The following is a 21,727-nucleotide window of genomic DNA, read 5'->3' on the forward strand; positions in this document are numbered from 1 at the left end:
CATTTCACAGATGAGGAAACTGAGGCAAACAGGGTTAAGTAACTTGCCCGGGGTCACACAACTAGTAAGTGTCTGAGATCAGATTTGAAATCAGAAAGATGAGTCTTTCTGACACCAGGTCCACCACTCTATCCACTGTACCACCTGGCTGCCCATACTCCCCATAGATTTTCTCTAGATAGGTAGCAGAAAACTCAAAATCTGCCTTAAAATAACATGAGTGTTATTTGAATATCTGAAACCAGTATTTAAGACTTGCATGAATAATGACTCATATTTACATAGCACACTTTGAGGTTGAAGAGCACTTTCCCTTACAACCATGTAAAGAAATTATACACAAATATTTTTGTCTGGACCTGTGATTTCATCATCTGTGTGGAAACTCTATTGATGAAGTTCAGCAACTCATCTATTACTTAAGATCTGAGAGAGTTACTTCTGGTACTGAGTTGTTAAGTGACTTACCACTGGTCAAACAGCTAGCATAATTCAGAGAGAAGATTTAGTTTCCCCCCCAACCTAACTTTTTTATATTTTATTCTGAATATAAACATTAAAAAACCAAGCATTTCCATGCACACAGTACAACATAAAAAAGAGGACTCTATTGGAAATCATGAATCTCCATTTCATATTACTTGCTTTTTAAAATGTAATACATTTTATACATTGATTTAAAAGCCAGAGTTCTTGTTTTCTGCTGTCTATCTTTAATGGTAATAGTATATTACATGGATATTACATGGAGCCCATTAAGGGAAGCTTGCTTAGGGGGGGCTTGCTTGTAGGAAGGCTTGCACACCTTTTGCTAATTTCTCATTAGGCAATGAGTCATAGAGGGTTGTGATGCCTTCTGGCTCTGAGAGGTGTATATATACTCTGAGTTGTTATTTTTCTTTGGGAGCTCGCTTATGAGAAGGATCTAGTGATTCCCTGGTTGAGATTCTGAGTGACCATATGTTCAGAGCTCCCCAATTGCTCAGATGTACAGGCTCTCTCGATCCAGGGATGTATGTAAAGTGTATAGTGGATTCAGGCAGTCAGAACCCTGTCTATTGGTCTTTATTTCTCTGCTTGTATTTTCTATGAAGTTCAGGTGCTGACTTTTCCCCTGTACTAGTGAATTTAATTAAAAAAGGTTGTTGACCCTTAAACAGCTATCTTTCCTAGTAAAGCAGACCTAAGAACCTGTGATAGCAGATATCCTGGGTATGCCAGTGTGGTTGCTGCTACACTATCTAAAGAAAATCTATGGAGTATGGGCAGCCAGGTGGTGCAGTAGATCTGGAATCAGGCTTGTCTAGCCTTCCTTCTGAACTTTATCCTGTTCTCCTTTGCGCATTTGTTACAATCTCTCTCTCTCTCTCTCTCTCTCTCTCTCTCTCTCTCTCTCTCTCTCTCTCTCTCTCTCTCTCTCTCTCTCTCTCGTCACTTCCTCAAGAGCCAGGAAAAAACATTTTGACTCAAGAAACCATAATCACTGTGAAAGAAGTGAGCCTGAGCAGTCATGTAGAAAGACTGATAGAAAATACAATATCATCAATTCTAATAAATGCTGTCAAGCAATGGAATGAGAAGGTAATAAATGCTGAGACTGAAGAGTTGGCTGATTCAGTAAGAGGGGACATGAGTATACCTATGACAACAACATCATTTGTAGACAAATGATAATGGCTATTTATATGAAACATTAATAGCTACATCAAACCCTCTGAAGATGGTAATGTATTTATTAATGTATTTAAATAAATATTTATTTAAGAGGCATATCCATTATTAGATAGGTATTAAATTAGCTGGGGAAAAGCTGCAAGCTAATAGGAAAAAAGGGGAAAGTGCAGGGCTTCAGAGGTCAATTGGAATTATATTACCCCAAAGACCATCCATTATCAAGTTTTCAATATTTGAAGGTTTAAGGATATTTCAAATGAATACCATGATCAGAAACTGGCATGTAGAAACTACAAAAGGTTGAGTTTTGTTGCATTTTATTCATGAAATTCTACATGATTTTGGATTACCTCCAAAACGAACCACAATTTTATAGTATATAGCATATAGTATGTATAGTATAGTATATACCGTGTTTCCCCAATAATAAGACCTATCCCGAAAATAAACCCTCCCCTTACTGTGTAAGATTCCTCTAAAATAAGCCCTCCCCCGAAAATAAGCCCTATTGAGATTGCTACTGTAGTGAAGGTGATCCCCTGCACTATACGCTACATTATGGTACCCTCTGTATGCACCGTCCCCCCCCCCCATGAAACGCACGCCGCGCTCCGAGCTGCATCCAATCAGAGCTGCAGCAGTGAGCGAGTCATCCTGTTCTTCCCCAGTGATTTGCTTATTGAATAAAGGCACATTTTTTTGTTCACATTTACCTGTTTATTAAAATTGCTGTCAACGTTCATTAAAATAAGCCCTCACCTGAAAATAAGCCCTCTGGTGTTTTTCTGTCCAAAAAAATTAATAAGACAGTGTCTTATTATTGGGGAAACACAGTAGTATAGCCCTGTGACATTTGATTTGAGCAGTTTTCATGCTGTCGTAACTTTTTTTGAAAAGAAGGAAGGTATATTACTCAAAATTCAAAATGTGAGACTTTTATTCATACAAAAATAAATGGCTTAGAAAAATGATATTTTCATTGGCCCCGGCGTCGGGAGACCCAGAATTGGTTCTGGCCTCAGATACTTTGTACCCACACAAAATAACTGGCCATGTAACCTTGAGCAAGTTACTTTACCCCAATTGCTTTAAAAAAATGATATTTTGAATTGGTTCTTAACTGATAATTTGGTGGGCACTACATGACTCCCAATGTAAGTATAATTGCATTGCATTACATAGTACTATGATGACTTGCCAAAATTTCATGATTTAATACAGACACTATTTTGATTTTGCATATTTAAGAATGTATATGATTTAAGAGTGGAATAGTAGGAAACACTGCAGCCAGAAACTCTCCCTACAAAAAATCCTCCAAACAGATCTAGAAAACAAACCAGACTGAATCTTGATAGAAAAATCCAGAAAAGGGCACAATGAGTCATTTTTCCTGTCCAGGTCAGCATTGTGTTTATCCTTCATTTTTGAAGAGGACCATAGCATCAGGGAAATGATGAAATGACTTGCAGTTGACTTTGATTTGAGTGAGGGAGGGCTCTGCAAGGTCACCAGCCTTCTGGTGTTACCAGAGCCATCTGGGATCAGTGACCAGATATTCATCAGGATGACTAGAGATGGCCGGGGATGCAATGGGAGACCCTGGCCCTTTTAGGCTAAGGCCTTTTCACATACTCACTTAGAGTGAGTGAGGTAAGGCCCATTCAGTGAATAGGCCTCTTTAAGAAGTGTGTAAAGGGATGGCACCTTAAATTAGAAAAAAAGAAAAGAATCAAGCTGGGAAGTGAAGAACCTCAGGTTTGCTTGACATTCACTCCAAGGCAGGAGAGCCCAAAATACAGCCATTAAGTGGAATTTGGGCAGGGACCTATTGTGGTCCAATTTATGAGCTTCAGAGTGAACTGAGTGTAAGGTTTTGTGAAAGAAAGATAGAAAGAAAGAAAGGAAAGAAGGAAGGAAGTGAAAAGAGAAAAAGAAAGAAAGAAAGAAAGAAAGAAAGAAAGAAAGAAAGAAAGAAAGAAAGAAAGAAAGAAAGAGAGAAAGAGAGAGAGAGAGAAAGAAAGAAAGAAAGAAAGAAAGAAAGAAAGAAAGAAAGAAAGAAAGAGAAAGAAAGGAAGGAAGGAAGGAAGGAAGAAAGAAAGAAAGAAAGAAAGAAAGAAAGAAAGAAAGAAAGAAAGAAAGAAAGAAAGAAAGAAAGAAAGAAAGAAAGAGAAAGAAAGAAAGAAAGAAAGAAAGGAAGGAAGGAAGGAAGGAAGGAAGGAAGGAAGGAAAGAAGGAAGGAAGTGAAAAGAGAAAAAGAAAGAAAGGAAGGAAGGAAGGAAGGAAGGAAGGAAGGAAGGAAGGAAGGAAGGAAGGAAGTGAAAAGAGAAAAAGAAAGAAAGAAATCTAGCCAGGAAACGACAAGTTAAGTGGGCAGCTTCTGACCAATAAAGTTTACCCTCTTTTGGACAGGAGAAGGGAAAGGAGAGGGAGAGGGAGAGGATAAGCAGACCCTATGAACTGTATTATCATCAAAGGCCACAGAGAGAATATTAGTCAGAAGGCCTTGGAGTGATTTTGTTATATCTTTTTTGTTTTTTTTTTCAATTCATTTATTTATTTTTAGTTTTCAACATTCATTTCCACAAGATTTTGAATTACAAATTTTCTTCCAGTCTTTCCCCTACCCCCACCCCAAGATAGTGAGCCTACTGAATACTCCTTTCCCAAATCTGTTGGTTTTGTTATATCTAGATGATCTTAAAAAAAGAATGGCAAGGGAGGGGAAGAGGAATATGCTGGGGGGGGGGGGTAGGGAGGGGAGGGAAAAGAAGGTTAGGGAAGAGAATAAAGATGCACAAGTCTATACAAATAATGAGGAAAGAGTAGGGAGGAACAGCTGATACCTGAACCTTGCTCTTATCTGAATTGACCAAAGGAGGGAAGAACACACACACACACACACACACACACACACACACACACAGAGTTGGATTCAGAAATATATCTCATTTAACAGGGAAATGGAAGGGAAAGAGAGAAGGGGGAATTAAAGAAAGGGTTAATTACTGGAGAGATTAGTCCAAAGCAAAACAAGCCCTAAGGATGTAAGAAAATAGTTATAGCTCTTTTTGAGGTAGGAAAGTATAGTAATCTAAGGGGTGACCATAAAATGGCTCAACAAGTATAGAAATGTGATATAATATATGTATTTTATATATATATATATATATAACATATAAATGTGAATACTATTGTGGCATGAGAAATGATGAAGAGGGGAGGCTAGGTGGTGCAGTGAATAGAGCACTGGTCCTAGAGTCAGGAAGACCTCAGTTCAAATCTGGCCTCAGACACTTAACACAAAAAAACCAGCCATGTGACCTTGGGCAAGTCACTTAACCCCAATTGCCTTACTCCCCCCCAATAAATAAATAAATTCACAAAAGCAGCTCGGATCTATTGAGGTTTGTACTTATTTTTTGTAACAGGAGATTGCTTATACAATCTCCTAAAATGACACGAGCTAAACAAAATATAGTGAATGTTAATACTTAATAAAAGTTGACTGCATACAGTCTCTGTAATTTGTATTTATTCTGAAAAATGTTTAATGATAAAATCTTTTAAAACAAGGTTGTCTGTGCTTTCCCCCCTGATCTATTGTCAAATCAGCTTTTATTTTTAAATCCTTTGAAACAGTGTCTGCTATGCTGGCCAAAAATATATACCTCCTCTGAGGCATAATTAATTAGTCCAATTTAGAATGTCATATTTAACATTAGAGAATAGGACTTGCTGTAATCTCCCTCCTCCCCAAAAATCATTATGACTTTCAGCTTTTTATTGGCTATATAAAATTAATATTTCTGTTAAAACATCCTTCAAATGATATCTTTGATTTATGCAAATAAAGATAAAAAACCCAAGCTCCCCAGTGCCCCTCCTCCCCCTCAAAAAATCTAACAATAAAAAGAAAGTCTAGGGGAAGCTCTCAAGTCTGCCGTGGCCATAATTCTGACTCACTGTGAGTATCAGCTGGTACTGACAGATGTTGATTCTGAACAATTGCACAAATAGCATGATTTCAGTTCTCTGACATGTAGTTATTTCCTCAGTGATGTCAACACAGGCTGGATGTATCACAGCATGGGTAATACATGTAATCCTGACGCTGTCAAGTTAACAAACATTTAATAAGCGCCTACTGTATTCCAGGCACAGTCCTAAGTGCAGGGGATATAAAACGTAAAAACAGCCTCTACCCTAAGGGGGTTCACAGTCTAATGGGGGAAGCAACATGCAAACAACTGCATAATTCAGGTTGTATACATACATGTATATGTATGTGCATGTATGCGTTGTGTGCAGTACATGTGTATATGCATGTGTGGTGTGTGTATATGTGTGCATTGTATGTATAAGGGCTGTATAGGTGTGTGTGGTATATATGTGTGATGTGGTGTGTGTGTATGCACATGTGTGTGTGGGGGTGTATGTTTTGAGTTTAAATTCTAGATTTGTTAAAGGAAAGCTGTATGGCCAGTCATCAAGGTTTTCAAGTTAGAATTAGAAGTTATCACTGGTCTCTGTACCTAAGCTATGGTTCTATTTACTTACAAGGTAACTTTTCAATGATGGTATTTAAACATATCACCTAGGACAATTTTTTAAGTAAAACACATTTGGAGTCATTTCCTTTGTGATATACCTGAAGGCTCTTCAGGACTCTGAGACCAGAATCCATGCTGAGATAATCTGTCCACTCTTTGATACTGTTCTTGTACTGCTTTCTATTCTATATCCCTTCCTCAGAGACCACTGCAAAACAGAAACTTGGATTTTTTGATATCATGGGTTTTGAATGATCTTTTAAAGAAGTTAGTTCCATACTTTGAGCCACAGAACAGAGCAAGGAAAACCTCAGTATACAATGGCATTGCATGCAGTGTCCTATATAGAATATTCAATAACACTATCTGAATATTTCCTGAAAAGCATAGGCTTGTGACCTTGGACAAATCATTTTATCTTTAATCAGTCAGTTGGTTAGTCAGTCAACAAAGAATTATCAAGCACTGACAATGTTCCAGGCACTATGATTTCTGCCCTAATGTGCACAATGAGGAAGATAAGGTGAATAATATCCTACAAATCTTTGAGAGGAATTTCTTTAAAATCTACATTAATTTACTTTATCCTGTAAAATTCCAAGGAAATGCCTCCATAACTTCAAATATAACATAACCATGCAAATAGCTGACCTTTACAAAGCACTTTAAAGTCATCAAAACATTTTACACACACAATCCCCCTTGAGCTTCTCTACAATCCTGTGACATAGTCTGCATGTTCGTATCCCCATTTTACAGATGAAGAAACTGATATTCAGAGAAGTTAACTGATTTAACCATGGTCATACAGGTTATAAATTAACAGACATAGAGCCTATATAATGTTGCCTTCCAGCATCACAGACACAGATATAAAGCAGGTTAAAAAAAAAAGCATTTGGGAAAAAGCAGGGGGGGAGAAAAAAGAACAAAGTAAAATAGTGCACAGCAGAGAACAAAAGAAAACTCACAAGGAAGCAAAGATGGACAATTCTCAACACAATGAATATTGTTTATCATGTAGGCTTTCTTGAAATGAAAATTTATTGTTACATATTTTGAATCCTCTCATGTTCTATGTTCATGATTATGCTTTTATTTCTTTATTTAAGCTCCAATATTTAAGTTTATGATATCTTTTTTGTTTCTTTTCTCTTTCTCTATTTGTGTTCTGGCATTTAAGTCTAAAATAAAATTTTGGGAAAAAAAAAGCATTTGAGCCAGGAGCTGAGAAACTGTGGATCAGACCACGTGAACTTGAGGGTCCCTATCAGTTCTAACATTCTTCCAGCTGTGTGATATTCAAGAAATAAAATGAGAAAGGTTAACTTTGCCAACTCTGGTGGCATCTCACCAATCTCTTGCCAGAGTGATCCAGCTGAACTACTCATCTTAAGGTACTGTCTGAATCAAAAGAGCCCTGGAGTGATTAACGGTGGAGAAGCTGAAAGAAATCATCTAAAAATCAACCATCAGTACACAATTTCAAAGATCGGCTATGGTTAATTCCCTTAAGAAACACCAATTCCCTTTGTTTTCTCCTGAAGAAATTAGTGAAATGCAACAAGGCACGAAGAGACCAAGTTTCTGCTGCTTTTACTTACAAAAACACAGAGTGGATGATAGAATGGAGGCTTGAGCAGATTATCAGGGGGGGTCAGATTCAAAAGTGATAACTTTCCATAGGACAATGCATTGTCTTCTAAGTGCTCTGGTGGCATCATAGGTATCATCTCCTCCTTTAAAATGACCCAAAAAAAGTGTTTAAGAAAATTGGGGAAAAGATTTATTATTTAATCAATATACTTGGGTCTTAAAACACAGACCCCAATGAATTCCAGCTCAATGGTAAACTTAAACATAAAATAAAGACAATAAAAAAGATGGGAGGAAAATGGAATAACCAGAAAGAAAGTTGTATTATTCTCTATTCAACAGATAGAAAGAATCTTGTTAGGGACAAGACAGATAAGACTGTCAAAACATTGAGGACCCATGATTTCACCAGTGTGGGAACTCCCTTCCCTGATGCAGATTGTGACTCATCTAAAACTTCGAGAACTGCCTGAGAGTTAAAGACTTTAAGTGACCTTTCCATGGTCATTTAGCTAGTAAGTGCTATACGTGGGGATTGAAGCCAAGCTCTTCCTGACTCAAAGTCTCCCATTCTATCCATTTAACTCTGCTGTTTTCTCTGATGTACTTGATTACATTAAAATTTTTTTAAAAGAAAAAGTATTCCAGAGGACATATGATCTCAGCAATGTAGATACAGATTGTACCCATCCATGCTTGCCCATCCTATGTGACTAACCCATCTCCTCCCATAAATTTGACAAAGAGGGTTGCTGCATGATTAGCCATCATACATTTTTCTGATGAACTACATAACTCATTATGGCACATAACAGATTAAAAATTTACTATCTAAAGTATATAATTAACATTTAAAAATTCACAAAGGTAACTTCTGATCCATGACAGAAAAATGATCAAAAGATAGGAACAGATAATTTTCAAAAAAGAAAATATGAATTATTCACAATAATGTGAAAATGCTCAACCTTACTGATATTGAAAGAGCACTCAGAGAATCACCTTGCCCCCATCAAATTAATAACAATAACTAAAGCAGCAAAAGTCAATGCTGGCAGCATTTTGGAGAAACATTGCCAGTAAAATTGTAAATTCTCAGAATCTATATAGCAAGCAATCTGTCAGTATGCAACAAAAGTTTGTTTATATTGCTATTCAATGTTAAATTTATAATAAATTATTAGCAAAAAATTGAATTATAGTTGGCTCTAGAATGACATGTTCAAATTGATGATTAGAGATTTTGACATATTACCATAGCTCCCTGTTTTAGAGGTCGAGCAAGTTTTTGAGATTTATAACTCCATGCACAATGCTGAATACAGTATGGTTTGTACCCCATGATACTGTAAACTTGAGGAACCTGGAAAACAAAGAATAATACATAGAAAATGCAAGATGTAGGTGAACTGGAACATTTATCATTCTTAATTTACTGAATTGTACTAAATTTACTTAAATTTAGTTTACTAAAATCATTAGAAATTTACTTAATTTATTGAAAGTGCTGATGATACTTATGGACAAAGGTCAACTTAAGAGAAATATAATGAATGGTGGTTTAGTGTAACACATCTGGAGATGGAATGATAGTCATTTTATAGCCACTTTATGGTCACATATACTAATTATATTTCATTAAGTTTTCATAAAGGTTCTGTAACTTGCAACTCCACTAACTTCACACATAGATAATGTGCAGTATGACTAAGGAGACCAAATTCCATAAATACCAAAAATTAATTAATCCTATTATTTTATGGTCCAATCACATCTTTTTTTATTAGTCTAGACCTGTGGTTTCATTGGTGTGGAGAAGTGCCTGGTGTGAAAACTCCTCTACTGATACGGACTGGCAAGTCATTTGCCACCTAGAGTCTCAGAGAATTGTGTGGGTCACTGAGAGGTTAAATGACTTGCCCAGAGTCACACAGCAATCTAAGTATCCAAGGCAAGAAGAACTGACTGTGTTTACTGACTCCAAGGCTAGCTACCTCTACAATATGACCCACTGGCTCTTAGTCATACTAAAAGAATATAGGATAGAGAGATAAATCACAGAGAAATAAGTTGGAGGTGTTAGATATAATCCATTTGCTGGCTAAAAAGATTAAATAATTCTTAATTCAAGAATATTTTGTTCTTTTTTTCATAATCAAAACTACTTAAGTAGTTTAAACAACATGTGACCAACCTGCAAGTTAAGAAACTGGTGACATTGTTTGATTTGAACCTCTGTTGATTTAATGGGCACCAATCCAAGTCCATTAGGAGCCTGAAATTTACAAAATCAGTGATACAAATGTAATTTAATCAACACTAAGTAAATATGGAAATATTTCACCAGTCTATTATACTTTTAAACATTAATTTCATAGGATAATAAATGTTCAATGGTTCTTTTGCACACATTTTGTATCATTTTTACTTTTCAGATGAGGATATTAAGAATGAGGTGGAGTAACTCTAACCCAACAAGGCATTCTTGGGTCAGTGCCAATCATTGTGAAAGATGTGATGGCATTTGATAATTTATAGTTACTTATTTTTATTGAGTAGGTTAATCTGAACTTCAATATATCAATAATCTATGAGTTCAATGGTGTTTGTGTATATTTCCTCTCCAATAATACAAGGTGCAACCTCCCTTAGCAGATTGTCAATAAGAGTTACAATGACCAAAAAAAATTCAATAGTAGGAAGACAACCTGGTGAGGAACCTCTGAATTTGTTTAGGCTAGTGCTCAGAAAACAGACCATCAGTGGGCCCCTAAATCAATGTCTCTCCATCTTTGTAGGGCCTGCTTGTGCACAACCAATAGAGCCAAGGACAACCCAGGCCACTTCAATGCCACAAGAAGGCAATGTTGTAGGACTCTGCTGGAAGATTAATTTGCAACGGTATGTTAATCATATTCCAAATATCAAAGGATGAGAAATATAGGTCTATTAGTTTAGTTATACAGCATTTATATCCCCAAAACTTCTGCAAATATACTTTTTACCTACCAGTTCATCAGACTTCTGATCAGAAGAATGTGAAGGAAATTGAAAAGGCAATACTTGCTGTCTTGTCAAATGAAAATGGATGGTAGATTCATCTAGACTTACAGCAAATGGAAAGATGGATTTTGATCCAAACTCTGCCATGGGGAAAAAGAAATCACAGAATCGTAGAGTCAGGAAGCAGCCTTAGAGATGCGTGACCTGAAGTAAATCCTTATCTACCAAATGAAGAAGTTGGATCAGATGATCTCTAAGGTCTTTCCCAGGTTTGTCTTAATGTGAATTTAAATAATCTACTCTAACTTCCTTATTTGACAGATGAAGAAACTGAGGCTCACTGAGTCAAAGTAACTTTTGCTTATTGTCATGAAATGAATTAGTAGCAACAAACTTGGAACTAGAAATGTGGTCTACTAACAGTGCTCTTTCTATTAAGTTTCTTAAAAATATTATATACACATTCATATAAATTTCTCACATCCCATTCCTCCTTCAATGTAGCCCAATGAACTGAGAACTAAAAATGACATCAGAGGCCATCTAGTCAGACTCTCTCATTTTACAGATGAGGAAACTGAGTCAGAGAGGTCAGTAATTTGCACAAGGTCACACAAGCAACAGAGGCAAGATTTAAAAAAATTTTTTTTTTCTTTTTGGAGGGCAATTGGGGTTTTAAGTAACTTGCCCAAGGTTACACGGCTAGTTTGTGTGTGTGTGTGTGTGTGTGTGTGTTAAGTGTCTGAGGCCCCATCTGAACTCAGGTCCTCCTGACTCCTGGGCTGGCACTCTACTCACGTTGCCATCTAGATGCCCCTAGAAGCAAGATTTTTAACACAGGTCTCCCAAATCTGGAAACAGCCTTCTTTCCACCAGATCACATTGCCTCCTGTTCTCTCTAAGCTATTTTGAGAAGAGATACAATAAAAATATTCCTTCCCACCCAGATCACACACATTTCCCCTCACCTACCCCCATTTTGAAATGATAAGCTTTCAAATACTCTTTTCTAAAACTCTCAATTACTCTCAATAGATGCTTTGCAGACAATGTTTACTTTGTCTTTAACAGAGCATGGAGAATATATTAAAGGAGCACTTAAAAATATTTTCTATAGATCTATATTTATAGGCACAGTGCTTCCTTGTTAGCTTTTTTTTATTAGCAATGTCAATATCAGAGTAGAAATAACATAGGAGGCATGGTTTTTAGGACGTCAGATAAAAAGATTATTATAGTAATAATGATGATGATGATACCTGATGTTTAAATAGATTGAGTTTCAAGATTTATAGAGTGTTTATATACATCATTTTATTTGATCTCCCAAGCTTGTGATGTAGTTACTACTATGTTATATTGTGAGCCATAAAGGAGACCCAGTGGGTAGAGCATTGGGTCTGGCATTAGGATAACCTGAGTTCAAATTTAGCCTCAGATACTTACTAGTTGTGTGATCCTGAGCAAGTCACTTAACTGGTCCTCTTCAACTATGAAATGAAGATCATAACAGCACCTACCTTATAGGTGTTGGAAGGATCAAATGAGACAATATCTGTAAAGTGCTTAGCACATTGCCTGGCATGTAGAGGGACTTAATAAATGCTTGCTGCCTTCCCCAGGGTCCCATAGCTAATACTGTCTAAGGAGAGACTCAAACTCACACCTCTGGATTTCATAGTCACCACTTTGTCTATTACACCAAATTGCCTTCATTTCCTGCCTCTGACATTCCATGAAGTAGAAGTTATGCATAGAAGGTAGTACCTTTGTCATGCCCAGCTGTAACTAGATATGGCTATACTTTGTATGATTTATAATATTTTTAATATGGATGTCGTAAGCATAAAGGACCTTCATTCCTAGAGGATGTGATAGAGGCCTATTGTATTCACATAAATGGAGTTTTAGACAAACCTGCTTTTTTTTCTTCTTCAAATTTTCTTAATATCATTTGTTTATCTATTTTATGAAGATCATTTAATATTTTATGTAATCTTTCCCGAATCAGGAGCTAGAATAATAAAAAAAATTTCAAATGAATAATTTGGACATGTCAAATTTGGCATTCAATTTAAACATTATAATTTAGACACTCTCCAACTTAAGACTTGGACTATAAATTAAAAGAAGAATTAAGGTGGTTATTAATTATCATTGCTTCATAAAGGTTTGGAGATAAGCCAATGGTGTGACACAGCAGGGAAAAAATCTAAAGCAACTGTCTTTAGAAAACCATTGTGTCAGGGGTGGCCAGGTGGCTCAGTGAGTAAGAGTGCTGGCCCCGGCGTCAGGAGACCCAGGATTGGTTCTGGCCTCAGATACTTGGCACCCACACAAAAATAACTGGCTATGTAATCTTGAGCAAGTTACTTAAACCCAATTGGTTTAAAAAAAAAAAAAGCATCGTGTCCATGCCACAAGAGGTACCATAGTACCGTGACCAAGTCCAAGCACATCTGAAGTACTATACTTAGTTCTGGGCACTCTATTTTGGGAAAAATAACAACAGGCTGGAAAGTGTCCACAAAATTAAGAGAATGATGAACCTTGAGATTGTAAAAATATTGGTAGGACTAGTAAAAAGGGAAAAAAGGTAATGTTTAGACTTTTGGAAGGAAGGGAGGTGAAACTCAATAAATGTCTTCAGACACCTGAAGGACTATCATGCAGAAAAGAGACTTGTTCTTTTTGGTTCTAGAGGGAAGAACCAAGGGCAAAATGTGGAAGTTGTAGGTAGAGAGTCAGATTTAGACTTGATATAAAAAGTTCCTAAAAATTAGAGTTATTTAAAAGTGGAATGGACTGCCTTGAAAAGCAGAAGGTATCCCTTACTAGAGGTCTTCAAGTAAAGTCCATTTACTTGGGAAAGGAATCCTTTACAGGTCTTAGTTGGGAAGACCTTTGTGGCCCATTTCAATTCTGATATTCTCATTTTGTGAATATGTGCTTCATTCTCAAAGTTTTTTTGTTTGAAGACAGAAGTATTGAAGCAGAATTGAATCCTACCTTATCCCACTCCACTTTAAGCACCTAAGTCATATTTCATTGTGATATGGAGGTGACTGAGTTTTCTAACCCTATGCAAGCAAAATCTAAGAGAAAGGTGGCAAACATGATTGCAACCCACAATATACTCCTAAACAACCTAAACCACATTAAAATGTAATTGAGAAATTCCTATCAAAATAAAATTTTAAAACTATAATACAATATAAATAATGCTAATTTGTGGTTTTCTAAGTCAATATGTGGCCACAGGTATCCATTTGTATTTGAATTTAATAACACTGATATAAGAAACAGCCTAGTTATGTTTATTGAGGCCCATCACTGGCGTGGTTTTAAGGCTCTCAAAATTTTTTTTTTTACTATAACAACTCTTAATGATCACCTCCCAAATCATAAAGGGGTGGTGATCTATGTCCATGGAAGACTCCGTAATGATAATATCACAGTTCATAGAACAACAAATAGAATTTTTGAGAGTTGGATGAAACCATGAGTCAAATAATGACATACTTTCAAATGGACTTATGTTTATATACAGTAGTCTTTTTGGTCACATGACCAATAAAACCAAAAACACTCTTGTTTTCAAACTGTAGGAATGCTGTTATTGATTATGATATTTATTTATTTAGTATGTATAGTTCTTACATAATGGGAAGCACTACTATACTATCTTTATTACTTACAATAAAAACACGAAGGAGAATAATTAGAAATATAAACAAAACTAGTTAAAAGAAACAGGCTGGGGTGGCTAGGTGGTGCAGTGAGTAAAGCATTGGCCCTGGAGTCAGGAAGACCCAAGTTCAGTTCCTGCCTCAGACACTTAACACACACAAAAAACTAGCTGTGTAACCTTGGGCAAGTTACTTAACCCCAATTGCCCTACAAAAAAAGGCAAAAAAATAAAAATAAAATAACAGGATTTTAGGCACTTAGAATGAGTAACTATCATCGAAAATTGAAATTAGCTTCTCCTTTTAGGTCCATATAAAGAGTTCTCTGACAAAAGTCATCTACAACCTTCTAACCATCTAAACTTCTCCTTCTCATATTCTCTTCTAAACTCTCCAAGAAAATAACCTCTTCAAAGTTATTATTGATTTCTTAGTTGCTAATCTAATGACCTTTTCTCAATCCTCATTTTTCTTGACCTCTCTGCACCTTCTCTTCCTTCAGATTTTTTCCTCTCTGGGTGTTTGTGACATTGCCATCTCTTGATTCTCCTCCCACTTAATGATTATTCCTTTTCTTGCATGCCCCCTAATTATGGGTATCTCCTAAAGCTCTGACTTACACTCTCTTCTCTTTTCTCTTTATACTGTATTGCTTAGTGATCTCATTAGTTCCCATGGGGTTCAATTATCATCTACATATATATAGGTGATTGCTAGCTCTATATATCCCTCATTTCTAACTCCTTATTGAGCAAAAACAAGGTATTATAGGCATCTCAAAACCTTTTCTTTCCTGGACATCCTGATTACTGTTGAATGCCACCCACAATGTGGTCTAGAATATTAATTACAAAAAAAAACTTTAATGAGGCTCTAACAAATGAAATTTGATGCAATGCCATAATGTAGAGGGTCTTGAATACAAAGTTGAGTAATCTGAATTTTAGTAGGGAATAAGAAACCACCAAAAGTTTTTGAGCAGAAGAGTAACTTGATAAAGTATGCTTTTCCAGAAAATGAATCCGACCATGAAAAGAACTAGAGCAGGACAGAAAGGCATACTCTAATGCCAAGTCCATTAGAAATCTGTACAGGTAGACTGAGAGAACAATCTAGACTCTCTCCTTCAGAATTGTTTTCTCTAGAAATAACCCCCCAAAAACGTATCAGACCAGTAGTACCATTTCTCAATGTTGATAACTAAAAAATTCCTATTCTGGCATGTTAGCTACAGATCTTACCTTTCGTGCTGCTTGTTGGAATCTTTTTTGCGTCATATATTTCTTCAGCCAAGGATTATTAACAAGAGTATCAAATTTAGGAGAAAATTCTGGGGTTTTCTGTAGAGAGAAAAGTTCTGAAAATGATTATTTCTCACATTGCAAGCTAGATTAATATTAATTGATCCATTCATTAATCTATCTTATCCAAAGCATTGATTAAGCATCAATGATATGTATAGCATTAGGAAGAAATCAATCAGACTGGAGGAGACAAAAAAAGGAAGACAATTTCTGGTCTTAAGGACCTTGTAATTTTACATGCGTGTGTATATGTGTGTAAATGTATATATGTGTGTGTTATGTAACTGAGAAATAATTACAAACTACAACAGAGCAGAAAGTGAGCACAAGGGTTACAATGGTCAGAGAAGGGACCCAAATCTTTCTATTAGAATTCTCAAATGTTTTCTTTACAAAATAAATTTCATACAAAAGTTCAGTGATATGAGATGAAAAAAAATGTATTGAGATTAGTCAGAGAAGACTTTTTGGAGCAGGTAAACTTTGAATTAGGTCCTGAGAAAAAGTAACAGACATAGGTTAGCAGAAAAAGGAGATGTTCTTGAAATGACAAATGGCAAAAATACAGTAAGACATATTATGGATATTCAGATTGCCTTGACCTAAAAATGAGTCATCCTTGACTGGTCCTTATTTCCATTCTCCTCATACCCTACCTCCATTAAAAGCCAATTATTTGCTATGTTTTATTCTGGCTCAACATTAGCTCACATACATTCCTTTCTCCCCATTCATATCTTCCATCCTATTTCAAGTGCTCATTGCCTTTAGCATGTACAATTGTGACTGTTTTCTAAATGGCCTTCCTGCCCCACTCCCCTGCTTTTTCCAAAATACCTCCACACACACAGTCTCCAAAAATATTTTTCCTATACCAAAGATTTGATCATGTCTCTACCTTACTCAAGAATCTTCAGTGACTCTCTATTGTCTCTAGGATAAAATACATTCTTTAACTTGAAGTTTAAAGCCATTCAAAGTCTGACTCCAACCTATCTTTCCACATACTTCAACTCAATGCCCTTCATGCACTCTCTCGCTAACTAATCTGCTTGCTGTTCTTTCATGTCTGGAATTTACTGCTACCACAGTAAATTATCCTCATCCTCTTAGAATCCTTTAATCCCCACAAGGCTAAATTCAGGTGTCATGAACTATGGGATGCCTTTCATGATTCCCTAATTGATAGTAATTTCTTTCTTCTCAAATCATCTTATGTTTACTTATCTGCTTAAATGTCGTATCCATCCAAATGCTAAACTGAATTATTTTTGACTTTGCATCTCTGGTGCCCAGCATGGTGTCTTGTACATAGTACGTGCTTAATAAAAGCAAATTAAATTTAACTGAATTGGTGAAAGAAATTGATATCATATCTAATACAAAGCCATTGCAAGCTCCTAAGCTTGAGAATGGCAAAAGGGAAATGATGAGAAATGCATTCTGGTATCAGTGCACAAAGGTAATCTAGAGACAAGAAGGTCAGTAACACTGTTGTAATTTAGGTATTTGTTAAGGAAGGCTAAGATTGTGATGGCAGCTTTGGAAGCTGAAAAGAAAGAGTAAGTCTGACTGGCCTTGGGGAATAAGAACTGGCAGAGCTTTGTGCTGACCAGATGTGAGGAAAAAGGAGAAAAGGAACTCAAAATAATTCAAAGGGTGAAAAACGCAGAGAGCCATAAGAGTAAGTAAGGGTGAAACAAAACTTGAGGACTACAAAAGAGCTCCATTTTCAACATGGTAAATGGCACGTAACCAGACACTTCTGGGTGTGGATGTTTGGTAGAGAATTCATGACATCTCACTGGGAAGAGGAGGAGAGGGTCAGAGCTAGAACCTGACACGTATGCACATATGCATAAAGTCTACAGATGAGAACATTTCATGTTTGTATGGAATTTTTATGTTTCAAAGTACCTTCCTATACATGATCTCTCACTAGAATCTTGCTCTGTGGAACTGTTAGGGCAGAGGGGATCAGGGACATGTCAGGGCTTATGGGATAACGCTCTTTTGTCAGTCCTTACTCTTCTTGATTGTTGTGTACCATCTGAAACTGGTGATGAGCACCCTCCTTCCTCCTGGGTATTCTCTTCTTTCTGACTTTCCATGACACCATTCTTTCTTGGCTCTCCTCCTACTTGTCTGACCAGTCTTTCTTGGTCTCCTTTGTTGCACCATCATCTATAAAATACCCCTTACTTATAGGTAGACTTCAAGGATCTGTTCTGGGCTATCTTCTCTTCTCCCTTCCCTTCCTTTTCCTACCCTTTCCTATTTAATCTCTCTCTAGAGAACTCATTGGCTATCATGAGTTTAATTATTAGCACCATGTGAATCCCAGATCCATATTTCCAGCTCTAGTCCCTCTATTGAGTTGTATTCCCCCAGCATCAGTTGCCCACTAGACATTTTCAGATAGGATGTCCTTTAAATGCCTCCCACAGATGTTCAGTCCAGTTTAACTTAATATGCTTCCCCTTAAACTCACCCCCTTTCCTCCCTTTCTCTGCTAAGGGCATCGCCATTCTTTCGTTTATCCAGCTTTGCAACATCAACTGCTCATTCTCACTGCATCCATCCAGATTCACTAGTCAGATTTTGTCATTTCTACTTCTACATATCTTGCCACCATTTCCCTTCTGCCCTTTAGACCTTCTCAGTACAGGTCCTTATCACCTCCTGCTAGTCAGCCTGCTGCAATAGCCTTCTAAGTGCTCACCGTCCCTCAAGACTCTTTCTATTCCAATCTATCCTCTCTACACAGATGCCAAAGTAATTTTCCTAAAGCATAAATCTGGCCACTATCATTTCCTTATTCAATAAACTCTAGTGGTCCTTTCTTAATGCTAGAATCAAATATAAACTCCTCTGGTTGGCATTTAAAGTCTTTCACAATCTGCTATATTAAACCTCATTTTCTACACACACACACACACACACACACACACACACACACACTGTGGTCTAGACAACTTGGGCTTCTTGATATCCCTAATACATGACACTCAATCTCTTTTTGTGTTTGTATACTGGCTAGCCCCCATGCCTGGAATAAATTCTCTTCTCATTTCTGTCTTTTAAAATAACTTCCTTCAGCAATCAGCTCAAAGAACCACTTTCTAGAAGAAGCTTTTCCTAATTCCCCCAGCTGCTATTGACTTCCCCTCCAAGTCACCTTCTATCATTCATATATATTCATATATGTATATATGAATGCATGAATGTATATATACATATATGTAGATGTGTATATATTTGTGTATATATGTACAGGTTTTGTGTGTATGTGTATATACACATGTGTATATTTTGGTATGTGTATATATACACATATATTTGTGTGTATGTATATATACATATATATGTGTGTACATGTATACATATTTGGGCATGTATATATTTGGGGTATATGTATATATTTGTGTGTGTATGTATTTGTGTGTGATATTATACATATATTTGTGTGTGGTGTGTGTATATTTATGTGCAAGTATATACATACACATTATATATGTGTTTGTATACACATATATATGCACATGTTGTCTCTTTTGATAGAACGTAACAAGCTCCTGAATGTGGAGCTTAGTTTAGTTCCGTTATCACCTCCCCAGCACCTAGCTCGGTGCCTGGTACATGGCAGGTACTTAGCAAATCCTTGTTGATTGATTGAATAAAAATGAAAGGGTATTAACACAATATTGAACCAAATGTCTCCTAAAAAAAGGAGTCAGTAAAAGAGTTTTATGTTATACAGAAACACGTAAATGTACAACCACAACATGTCAAAGAGGTGAAAGAGAAATACCTCTTCTAATTGTCGATAGACTCGTGTATTAATGACTTCTGAGTTGAGGCGTTGAAATTCCTTTTCCAAAACTGGGTCTCCTCTTGCTACCTTTAAAAAAATAATATTACAGTTCCATACAGAGTAGATAAATTACTGATTCTGCTTAAAATGAATAAAAACAGGAAGGGGAAATCAAACCCCCTCAAGGAGTTCCTAGTGGGAGTAGTGAAAAGGGATGGTAGATCCACATGGCCACTCTAATTTGAAACACTTAATAAAGGAACTTAAATTGTGGTATAATTAAATTGATAGGATCTCAGATAGTATCTTACTTTTGAATAAAGCATGCTGTCTAGGAAAAATCTTGCTGAGCTATTTGAAAGTCGTAGCAAGAATTTCAGGAAACCTAGGAACCATTGTTTCTATTTCAAGAAACCCACAACAGCCATTCTGGGGACCATAGGGAGTCAAATGATATTCCATCAATGATTTGGAATGCTGACTAGAACTGATTCAACTAAATGAGGCATCATGATGTAAACATGGATATTAACTTTTTGTACCTCTTTGAATTATTCCTGTCCTTTTCTGGAAGTTGTAACTGACAATATCCATTTGAATTAGGAAGGCATCGCCCTTACAAGTTCATGCATATTTTATCTTTTGCTTATTTTTGTCCAGGAGTGGGGAATCTATGACCTCGAGGTCATATGTGGCCCTCTAGGTCCTCAAATGTAGCCCTTTGACGGAATCCAAACTTCATAAAACAAATCCTCTTAATAAAAGGATTGGTTCTGTAAAACTTGGACTCAGTCAAAAGGCTGCCCCCAAGGATCTAGAAGGCCACATGTGGGCTCGAGGCCATAGGTTTCCCTCCTCTGTATCTTGTCCTTTCTTTTCTCACTGAATACTAGACCCTGCCTCCTTACTGTGGAGAGTTTTCCCCTATTCATCCATATGCCAGACAGGCATTTCAACTTAATATGTTCAAAAAAAAATTCATCATTCCCCAATTTTCTTCCTAACTTCCTTGCTTCTTCTAAGGCCTCCACCATCCTCCCAATCACTCAGGTTTGCACCTGTACTTTTCCCTTGTCTTCACTCCTCATATTTAATCCATTGCAAAGTCTGGCAAATTCTATATCCACAAGATATCTAATATTCATCCCCTTCTCTTCACTCACACAACCACCTGCCATAATTTCTCACCTGGATTACTATACTAGTTTCTTTCTTGGATCACCTGCCTCTCCAAGGGTGGGGAACCTGCCATCTCAAGGTCACATGTGGACTTCTAGTCCTTGGGTGTGGCCTTTTGACTGAGTCCAAGTTTTACAGAACAAATTCTTTTATTAAGGGGATTTGTTCTGTGAAGTTTGGATTCAGTCAAAAGGCTGCACTTGAGGACCTAGAGGGCCACATGTGGCCTTGAGACGGCAGGTTCCCCACCCCTGCTAGCCTCTCTTCTCTTCCATCCATTATCCACCACACAGGTGCCAAAATAATCCTCCTTTAAGCATATTGTTAGGAGAAAAGTTTTGGTTTGTCATCCAGGGACAGGATTTACTCTGTTTTTCTAATTGTCCTTTTCAACCACACTGAAGAACTAGAAAGTGGTATCACCCCAGACTGTATTGCAAGGCAGACTTCAGAAGGCAGCACTTGGAAACTCTGGATTTGAAACAAAAAATTCTAATTTCTCAGATTAACATTTTTTTTGGTAGATAAGAGATTCTTCTTTAAGGGGACTAGAATAAAAAGAAGGGGATATTGACGTATTTTAGTTAATAAATTCTTAACACATTACTAAGCACTTTAGAATTCAACATAAATACAATAATGTTTATTAGCTAATTTTTTTTTTGCATTTTGGAGGGCAATTGGGGTTAAGTGACTTGCCCAAGGCCACATTGCTAGTTTTTTGTGTTAAGTGTCTGGGGTCGGATTTGAACTCAGGTCCTCCTGACTCCAGGGCCAGTGCTCTACTCACTGCGCCACCTAGCCACCCCTATTAGCTAAATCTTGATGGCAACAGCTTAGATGTTATAACAAAAATAGAGGACAAACTTAGCAGAGCAAACTGTTTCCTTTTCATCATCTTCAGTTACATGCCTG

At 36.8% G+C, this 21,727-nt stretch overlaps 1 protein-coding gene across 1 annotated transcript in view; it reads right to left on the reverse strand.

The window, feature by feature from the left end:
- CFAP221 (cilia and flagella associated protein 221) overlaps nucleotides 1-21,727 on the reverse strand; it is a 123,823-nt gene that overhangs the window by 25,174 nt on the left and 76,922 nt on the right. The window contains exons 13-19 of the mRNA XM_069067751.1: nucleotides 19,631-19,720; nucleotides 15,757-15,855; nucleotides 12,744-12,840; nucleotides 10,833-10,966; nucleotides 10,018-10,098; nucleotides 9,079-9,186; nucleotides 7,832-7,966 (exon numbers count right to left, since the gene is read on the reverse strand). Of these exons, the coding sequence (XP_068923852.1) occupies nucleotides 7,832-7,966; nucleotides 9,079-9,186; nucleotides 10,018-10,098; nucleotides 10,833-10,966; nucleotides 12,744-12,840; nucleotides 15,757-15,855; nucleotides 19,631-19,720 (744 nt within the window). The remainder of the gene's footprint in view (nucleotides 1-7,831; nucleotides 7,967-9,078; nucleotides 9,187-10,017; nucleotides 10,099-10,832; nucleotides 10,967-12,743; nucleotides 12,841-15,756; nucleotides 15,856-19,630; nucleotides 19,721-21,727) is intronic.

This window comes from Petaurus breviceps, unplaced genomic scaffold (assembly GCF_028583685.1).
Source record: "Petaurus breviceps papuanus isolate PSGF00001 unplaced genomic scaffold, PetGlider_PUasm1.0 90752, whole genome shotgun sequence".
In the NCBI taxonomy this organism is placed as follows: domain Eukaryota; kingdom Metazoa; phylum Chordata; class Mammalia; order Diprotodontia; family Petauridae; genus Petaurus; species Petaurus breviceps.